General features: G+C 33.8%; 1 protein-coding gene across 1 annotated transcript in view; it reads right to left on the reverse strand.

Annotated features, from left to right (window-relative positions):
* Positions 1-475: 475 nt before the first annotated feature.
* The window catches only part of LOC106469692 (synaptogenesis protein syg-2-like), a gene marked incomplete at its 5' end in the record, with an annotated part of 30,368 nt that continues 19,954 nt past the window's right edge, over positions 476-10,889 (reverse strand). Inside the window, 2 exons of the mRNA XM_022398272.1 lie at positions 476-602; positions 10,216-10,519. Coding sequence (XP_022253980.1) covers positions 10,290-10,519 — 230 coding nt within the window. The remainder of the gene's footprint in view (positions 603-10,215; positions 10,520-10,889) is intronic.

Below are 10,889 nucleotides of genomic sequence, written 5' to 3' on the forward strand. Positions count from 1 at the left end.
ATACAAATATATCATTACAAACACGTACTTGTCTTCATCTGCTCGATCTGTCTGAGCTGTTAAAAGAAAAATAAAGTTAGAAATATATATATATATATATTGAGATTCTTCAGAATAATATATTTCTTATCTAAGATTTTACGTTTACGATACTCTTATTAACTGTGATAGAGTAAATTGCCGATTACAAAACAACAAAGTAAGAAAAAAACTTAAAAATTGTAGTTGTAAATTGGTTTCTGTAAAATGTAAGAAGAAAAAAATGGACAAACATTTGAGAGTAAGAATTCACAAATTACTTTGTGTTATCGGTATATACATTCGCTCTCCTCCCAAATTTAAAACAGTTTGTTTATGATCAGAAGATTGAAACAAAAGATGCAAAGTGATTTATAAAATGTATTTCTAACCCAATCAATTTTAACTGAACATATCTTTACTATTTAAAAAACAAAACAAAAGTGTTTTACCTCTGGACTGTTGTTTTCTATTCTTCACTTTCAAGACTATTACAACAACAACGGTTATGAGGACAAGAGTAGCCACGATAGCAATGAGTATGGTGAACAACGGTCGAATTATTACGTGGTTCTGAGGGTGACCTTAAGAGAAATGAGAAGAGTTTCGTATATTTGATTTTTTCTTTCAAAACAGAAACCTAAAAAATCTCTATCTATATTCAACATGTTTATAAAACTACAGAGGATAATAAGATTTAAGGGGATTTCTGCTAAAGAGTGGGGAATTGTTATCTGACATTTTTATTAAACTTATTACATATAAGGATGTAAACTAAGAATGAGGAATGCAATGTATAAAACTAACATTGTGTCATTCAAAAATATCACTTGAGAAACTAAATATTATAAAATTTAAAATACAAATAAAATATTATCACTAAGTAAATGTATTAAGAAGTGATATGACCACTATATAAACTATAATATTTCTGATCTATAAATTTTGCTTACTTTTAATCAGAATATATATATATATATAATTTTCTTTACAAAGTGAGTTTTTAAAGCCAAATATTTTGGCTGGATATATATATATTAACTCCAGCTGTTAGAAATACACTGCTGTTTTCGTGATTCATTGTCTCGTTATTGACGTTTTTATTATTATTAGTGTCGCTTACTCTTGGGCCCGGCATGGCCAGGTGGTTAGGGCACTCAACTCGCAACCTGAGGGTCGCAGGTTCGAATCCCCAAACACGTTCGCTCTTTCAGCCGGGGGGGGGGGTCGTTACACTGTGACGGTCAATCCCACTATTCGCTGATAAAAGAATCGCCCAAGAGTTGGCGGTGGGTGGTGATGACTAACTGCCTTCCCTCTAGTCTTACACTGCTAAATTAGGGACGGCTAGCGCAGATAGCCCTCGTGTAGCTTTGCGTGAAATTCAGAAATAAACGAACGAACAGACACAAGATGCTGATCGTATTAACTTAGTTTTTGTGAATAAGACTTATAAGCAGAGATGCACGTGCTGACTCCTTCAACATTATTTGTTGGATAAGCTCTGATTGTCTGCAGTAAAATTAATTGAACATTTTCTATGCGAAATTTCCTACCAGTATCATTGTAGGAAGGTCAGGCAGCTTGGACTTCTCTTGTGTAGCAGAATTTGTTTTTTAAAAGTACAAGTTAAAATATAGTCTCTACTGTAAAAAAATTGAAAAGATATTCGAAAATGCAATTTTTCTCATTGAAGAAATGATCACATAAATGTGAAAAAATATGATGCCTTGAAATGAAAAAAACTACCATCAGATGGCGGTAAATAATTCATAACACCACTTCTTCATTGAACGTCTCATGTGAAATTTAGTCAAAAAAAGTAATGTTAAAATAAACCGAGTTAAGTAGATTAGATCGGGGTGAGACTCCTGCAGAAAATAATAAGTGGGCTGTGTAGATTTATCCAACGCCCAGATAAAATATTACAATTCAAATCTTACAAAAACTGCTATTCAAGGCAAATAACAATGTACGTAGTTGTATGAAAAATGGCGTAGTTCTGAATAAGGGTGGGTGGACGGCGACCACTCACTCTCGAGTCTATCACTGGATTCGATATATAGATAATACACGATGTGTTTTTATGGTAGAAAGTAAAACTAAACTGTTCAAGTCTGTCATAGTGTTCTTCAACATTTTTCTTATTCAACTCCTTATATGTATTTTAATCTCACTGGCTCACTACATTTAGTTTCCTTGTGACACAGCGGTATGTCTGCGGATTTATAACGCTAGAAACCAAGTTTCGATACCCGTGGTGGGCAGAGCAAAAATAGCCCATTGTGTAGCTTTGTGCTTAATTACAAAGAAACTGTACAATGTACAGAATTCTACCCTCCTTTACTCAAACTGCTTGTAATTTAAGAATTTGAGAAAGTCAGAGTTTTCGTAGACATTTTTTTGTAAGTAAAAGCTCGAGACGAATGTCACCATATCATGATAATTGATGATCGTTTCTTGGTTCTCGCCACTAGTTTGAGTTTCATCTATCAATAGCTCTTTGTGGTGATGCTGCGCGACAACGTGATATGTGTCAAGCATGTAGCAGAGAACGTAAACACGAGAAAATCAATACTATAACGCATAATATTTGTGTAATCCAGGTAATTCCTCTATTTTACAGCACGTATAACAAACTAAACTTACCACAAGTTGAAAACGGAGACGCTGTGTGGTTTGGAAAGACGTTCACTCTCCCGTGTTTTACCAGCATAATTTTGTTTAGAAAACATTGTACGTGTTTTTACGTTATCAGTCACTTCTCCAATTTCCTACGTTGTCATTGGATCAAAAACTCACCAGACGGAAAGATGTTTTTCCATTAACAAATAGACGTACCATTTGTACCAATAATTAAATCAACCCAGTTATTAAACGGCCGTATACACATCTGAAAATTGGACCACATCAGTGCTTGTTATCGTAATTCAAGGGACGATATTTTCTACTCATTAAAGACAACAGTCTGTTTCATTCACAAGATACATTTATTGGAGCTATATTAAAGGGATAAAAGATATATTTCTTAATAAAAAAACGTAACTGTAGTCTGTAGATTAAGTAGTTCAGTAGGTACTCTGTAGACTGTACACTCCACGTGCACACGAGACCTTATCATATAATCTCTTTCATACACATAGAAGAAATACCACGTGAGCAGTGCAGGTACAAACTGACAATAAAGCACATTTGGTACGTGACAATTATGTTCAAAACAACATATATCCAGCTGGTCAGCATTCCGTGACAAATATAAACACTAGTGGTCATATTTTTCATGCACGTCCGAAAAACCCAATGGCATTAATTTACCATGGACGACCTATCTGGCCTTTAATAATAATTTACTTTAAACATAAAAACGACCATTTTTGTCCAGTGAAACATTGTATGTTTTGCATTAAAAAAATCTGGTTTCACTATGTTTTAGTTTTCAAACTTCACATAAAAGGACTTTTCTTCGGACTGAATTTTAAGCAAACGAACTAATTTCTTTAATTTCTGACAGTAGAGTACACTGACTGTGACGGATTTATTATTATATATTTATTTTAATATCAATGTTTGTTTTAATTAAATTTATATTTAGAAATATACATAACTTGTACTGATAAATGTGTATTGCAAAACTCCCGCCTATTATCTAATGTTATAGAAGATTCTCGAGTGTAAGAATCAACAATATATGTGTGTATGAAAACGCTAGTGTTAGCGTCAGTATTGTTACGTAAAATTGAAATTTCGAGAAACTCCCCACACGCCTATAAATATAAACAGTATCTATTGTTGGGTTGCTGTATTTAGTGTGCTATAAACTTCGTAAGCTATAACTGTGATTAACACTTATTAATCGGGAAACTTTATATATTTGACCAGGAACATTTATAAATTTCGAACATTACAAACCATTTAACTTCAGTGGATTCACATCGGACATTGGTAGTTTTATGAAAACATTATATAACTTCAGCCGTAAAAGGAACTCGACCTGAAATCGGCGAGTGATCAGTGAATTTCACAGAACTAGCTAGCTCCCTATTTAGTGAATCGTACCTACGTCAGCTCCAAATTAACTTGCTCATCATTAACCATCGATAAGACATCAAGGAAGTTCGAGACTAGAAATAAGACTTTATATTGCTTGTAAGTTTGTAAAACCTTTGTTTATAAATCATTGTTTATAATAACCATTTGTAATAACCGTTATTGTAAGTTGTATTATTGTTTCTATATTAAAATATATTTGTATTAAAAAAGAAAACTGTGTGTATCAATCTTGTTGGCAATATTATAAATTGGATATATATCGGCATTTATTTAACTACCAAATCGAAATTACAATTTAACTCAGTTTTAGGCTTTTCGAAATTGTAATAAGTAAAACATGACACACACACACACATGTCTACTTAAAATATTGGAAACAACTAAAGGGTTGAATATGAAACTTAGAAATTCAACTGACAATCACAGTTCACATAATAAAGTCGTTGTGGAACGGAACGTATCACAACTACATTTTGACATGGCTCGGTGCTTTTAGGTAGTGTGACGCCACCGAAGATTGATCACTTTGGGGAAGTTTATGTACCAGTTAGATTAGAAAGGTGTATTAATATCCGGAATTTAGAACTTACAAGACGAATTTATCTCTGTATTTCATGGGTTTAGAAAAAAGGAATATAGATCAACTTGGAGCACCAAAACCAACCTGAAAGAGACTTGCAACAAATCGTACCTCAGTCGGATTTATATTTGGTAACGAGGTCAACAGAGTATGGGGGGTAAGGCGTCTATTCATTTCTTCCGAACATTCATCGTGTATCTCAAGCAGCTGGTGAATGGAACGAGTCTTTACGATATCCCATATGAAGACATACCCGTAAAATCGCCGGACTCGGCATCTATGGATTACTGTGGGATCAGGCTGCTAAAACCCTAGTATATTACACTGATTATGGAAAGCTATCAGTAAAGGGTGATGTGCTTTTAACACGACAACCTTATCATAGAGGGTCTCGTAATACAAACTATGTTGTAGTGCTATTGTCAAGACGCGCTGTTGTCAGAAAGAGGATGACATGGACTATAACGATGTGGTAATACTCCAAAATCGTATATGAAGTTTAAGTACTAGTGTTCCTATTATCACTCGGAAAATAGGGCAGTTGCTTTGTCACCAACTGGTGAAGTGATAAGTTCTGATGTTCTTCAAAATGAATTTTCTCTTTCATTTTCTGCTACTATAGATGATGGCTTCTGCTACCGAAGGTTCTAGCATGCTTTCGAAAGGTTCATCTTGCTTCAGGGAAATATTTATCTGGTTCAGCATTCATGTTTCACATGCAATTACAGAATGTTAGTAAACGTAACATATGCAAGAAATAAGAGACGTTAATCAGACTCTATAAGCGCATATAAATGAGAAGATGCTTAAAGTTCAGAGAAACACAAGCTGGCCTAGTTATGAACAAACCTTGAACAACAAAGACACTAATTAAATCTATAACAAATTAACAAGTAGAAAGACAGTACCCAAGTCTATAACCATAGAGTCACTATTTAATGCTTTTATGAATGATACTAGGTGATTTTTATACAAGATATTACTATTTAACATTTATATTACAGGGCTGGGTGTATCCTAGTGATTAGCTGCCCAGATAAGAGTAGCCAATCCCACTATTCGGTAAAAAAGTTGAACAAGACCCTTGTGGCAGCTGGCTGGCTACCTTCTTTCAGGTCAATAATTCAAAATTAAAGACAGTTATCTCTGAAGCCCACAGTATTCTGGCCTGAATATTTAGCTCTCGCGTACATAAGGTGGCGTTCAGGTACTACATACTAAATATGTAACCATAGAGCAGCCATCTAACGTCTACATTAACACATAAATAGCTAGAGAAACACCATACACCGTCTAGTTTTATAGTCATTGCAAAAAAAAGGGCATTATACAATTACTTTTTGCACAAATCTGTATCAAAGATTTGGTAAAACACGAGCTAATCATGTATGCACAAGAAACAACATGTAGAAATAATAGCTGTAAAGACAATATTTCATTTGTAAACCTAATTAACCAGCTTCTGTATGCATAAGTCTACTAAAACAAAGAGACACTAACTAGTCTCTATATGAATAAATAAGTAAAATCAAGCTAATTATTTTATGAATAAATGTACTAAGGTCTTTCGTCTCCTCCTTTCACCACTGGTGTGTTTTTGTGTAGTGGACAAGGTTATGCAAAAAGTATTTGTGCAAACGCTATGTCAGTAATTTATCACCATTATTTGCGTCTCGTGGAGGAACTGGGATGTTGACTGGATGTTTTATCTTAATTTAATGGAGTCATACCTTATTGGATTCCGGTCCATAGAGAGATGATATTTTCTATTGGTATAGTTGGGTAAACACATTGATTTCATAATATTCAGAGTTTATTTTAACACTTTGATTGACTTTCCGAATGTTAACCTTACCATTTTTAGACACAACTTGCAATTGACATTTTTGGAATGTTATATTACTGAGATGATTAAATGAAACTGTTCAAAATGTGCAAGAACATAAATAGACGAATGTTCGTCCAAAGTGATTAATTACGTCAAGTTTCTTCCTAGTGACTCAGCGGTACGACTGCAGGTTTACGACAATAAAAATTAGGTTTCGATACTTTGGAAAGTCATGTAAAGTAATACTCTCCAAAGAAGCGGGCAAATTTAGGACGTCATCTGCCTTTGAAAATCACAGTACTTCAAGTGAATTGCGAAAAGAATGTTTGGGATTTTAGCCTTTGTAGCTACTGGCCACTGAGACTGGTTACTCAACGTGCAATATGTTAGTATTGGTCATGTATAAAGGACGGCAATGTGTGGTTACTCCTATAAATATAGATACTAACCAAGGACAACAATGTGTGGTTACTCCTATAAATAGAGATACTAACCAAGGACAACAATGTGTGGTTCTCCTATAAATAGAGATACTAACCAAGGACAACAATGTGTGGTTCCACCTATAAATAGAGATACTAACCAAGGACAACAATGTGTGGTTACTCCTATAAATAGAGATACTAACCAAGGACAACAATGTGTGGTTACTCCTATAAATAGAGATACTAACCAAGGACAACAATGTGTGGTTCCACCTATAAATAGAGATAGTAACCAAGGACGAGAATTTGTGGTTCCACCTATAAATAGAGATACTAACCAAGGACGACAATGTGTGGCTCACCTATAAATAGAGATAGTAACCAAGTACGACAATGTGTGGTTACATATATAAATAGAGATACTAACCAAGGACGACAATGTGTGGTTACATCTATAAATAGAGATACTAACCAAGGACGACAATGTGTGGTTACATCTATAAATAGAGATAGTAACTAAGTACGACAATGTGTGGTTACATCTATAAATAGAGATACTAACCAAGGACGACAATGTGTGGTTAAATATATAAATAGAGATAGTAACCAAGTACGACAATGTGTGGTTACATCTATAAATAGAGATACTAACCAAGGACAACAATGTGTGGTTACTCCTATAAATAGAGATACTAACCAAGGACAACAATGTGGGGTTCACCTATAAATAGAGATACTAACCAAGGACAACAATGTGTGGTTCACCTATAAATAGAGATACTAAACAAGGACAACAATGTGTGGTTACATCTATACATAGAGATAGTAACTAAGTACGACAATGTGTGGCTCCAACTATAAATAGAGATACTAACCAAGGACGACAATGTGTGGTTACTCCTATAAATAGAGATACTAACCAAGGACGACAATGTGTGGTTCTACCTATAAATGAAGATAATAACCAAGGACGACAATGTGTGGTTCACCTATAAATAGAGATAGTAGCCAAGGACAACAATGTGTGGCTCCAACTATAAATAGAGATACTAACCAAGGACAACAATGTGTGGTTCACCTATAAATAGAGATAATAACCAAGGACGACAATGTGTGGTTACATCTATAAATAGAGATAATAACTAAGTACGACAATGTGTGGTTACATCTATAAATAGAGATAGTAACCAAGGACGACAATGTGTGGTTCCACCTATAAATAGAGATAGTAACCAAGGACGACAATGTGTAGTTACACCTATAAATAGAGATACTAACCAAGGACGACAATGTGTGGTTACATCTATAAATAGAGATAGTAACTAAGTACGACAATGTGTGGTTACATCTATAAATAGAGATAGTAACTAAGTACGACAATGTGTGGTTACATCTATAAATAGAGATACTAACCAAGGACGACAATGTGTGGTTCCACCTATAAATAGAGATAGTAACCAAGGACGACAATGTGTAGTTACACCTAGCAACTGATTCATTCGACAGGAATCGAAGTTTAATGATGAATATTAGACGAACGGCAGCAGCAACAACAAACATTTGACACGTGTGTGTGTACGATAATAAACATTTAATTCTTGAACATTTCATACTGTACATATTCCGTCTTGAGCAAGCTATACTGAACAAGGTAAAACGTTAGGATACAAAAAGTTCTAAAGTCCCAACATTTTGTAAAGTGGAATTAAGATTCATGGTAGAAGTATAAAGTCAATTAAAAATAAACAACAAAGAATAATGCAATAATTCAGAACAGACATAATTGTAGTGAGGTTGTGTTATCATTTAAAGTTGGGAGTTCATTTACAATAGATAGACTTTCTTTAATCAAAAGTTTAATATTGGATGATCAAGATGAGATGACTTTAAAATTCGTAATCAAAACTGGGTGGTTGTTGTTTTCACTATGTGTGCGAATTGTGGACTCTGTTGGATTTGATAGTTTTTTACCGGTTGTTCTTGATACTCCCATATTTTCGCAGGTGTAGTTGGGGCATAGTTTTATACCCATAATTACAGACATTAGTCAATTTTTATATGCATAAACCTCTTAAAAGAGAGAAAGTAAAACATGCTTACATGTATTGTTACTTAGTTTGTTACCAGAGCTATAATGTGATACACATTGAGATGCTAAATATAAGATATGAAGTCTGATACACATTGAGATGTTAAATATAAGATATGAAGTCTGATACACATTGAGATGTTAAATATCTGATATGAAGTATGATACACATTGAGATGCTAAATATAAGATATGAAGTATGATACACACTGAGATGCTAAATACTAGAGATGAAGTATGATACACATTGAGATACTAAATATAAGATATGAAGTCTGATACACATTGAGATGCTAAATATAAGATATGAAGTATGATACACATTGAGATGCTAAATATAAGATATGAAGTATGATACACATTGAGATGATAAATACCAGAGATGAAGTATGATACACATTGAGATAATAATACCAGAGATGATGTATGATACACAATGAGATGATAAATACCAGAGATGAAGTATGATACACATTGAGATACTAAATACCAGAGATGATGTATGATACACATTGAGATAATAATACCAGAGATAAAGTATGATACACATTGAGATAATAATACCAGAGATGAAGTATGATACACATTGAGATAATAATACCAGAGATGAAGTATGATATACATTGAGATACTAAATACCAGAGATGATGTATGATACACATTGATATAATAATACCAGAGATGAAGTATGATACACATTGAGATACTAAATACCAGAGATGATGTATGATACACATTGAGATGATAAATACCAGAGATAAAGTATGATACACATTGAGATAATAATACCAGAGATGAAGTATGATACACATTGAGATAATAATACCAGAGATGAAGTATGATACACAATGAGATGATAAATACCAGAGATGAAGTATGATACACAATGAGATGATAAATACCAGAGATGAAGTATGATACACATTGAGATACTAATACCAGAGATGAAGTATGATACACATTGAGCTACTAAATACCAGAGATGAAGTATGATATACATTGAGATACTAAATACCAGAGATGATGTATGATACACATTGAGATGCTAAATACCAGAGATGAAGTATGATACACATTGATATAATAATACCAGAGATGAAGTATGATACACATTGAGATACTAAATACCAGAGATGAAGTATGATATACATTGAGATACTAAATACCAGAGATGATGTATGATACACATTGAGATGACAAATACCAGAGATGAAAATCATCTTACTCTTATCCATGAGTTTTTCTGCTGGTCTGAGTGTTGTGGCTGATATGATTACTGGTTCACTGCGACCTTTTGAATTAGCAGCAAACACAAGAAGTCTTAGGGCAGTTCCTGCGGGAAGTCCTCTCACAATAAACATGGGTATCGGGGACGTTATATTGGCCTGCAACTTGCCATGGCCCACACTGAACACCTCTAGAATGAAATCTGCACTCAGTCCTCCGTTGTTCCCTTCCACACATTCTAAGTATATCAGACTTTCCGTCTGATTCAAAACTGAGCAATTGTACGGAGACCTCTGGAGGACCTGTAATGTAATTAAATGAACATATTAAAACTTGTTGACAGGTATACCTTACGTTAGGATAGAAGAGATAAACAATTTTCTTTGGAATATGTGAAAACAATAACGAATAGACCACGCCAATGTCATATAACAATAAAGTTGACTTTCCTTAATAGACCACGTCAATGTCATATAACAATAAAGTTGACTTTCCTTAATAGACCACGTCAATGTCATATAACAATAAAGTTGACTTTCCTTAATAAACCAAGTCAATATCATATAACAATAAAGTTGACTTTCCTTAATAAACCAAGTCAATATCATATAACAATAAAGTTGACTTTCCTTAATAAACCAAGTCAATATCATATAACAATAAAGTTGACTT

Source organism: Limulus polyphemus, unplaced genomic scaffold (genome assembly GCF_000517525.1).
Source record: "Limulus polyphemus unplaced genomic scaffold, Limulus_polyphemus-2.1.2 Scaffold3615, whole genome shotgun sequence".
Classification (NCBI taxonomy): Eukaryota; Metazoa; Arthropoda; class Merostomata; order Xiphosura; family Limulidae; genus Limulus; species Limulus polyphemus.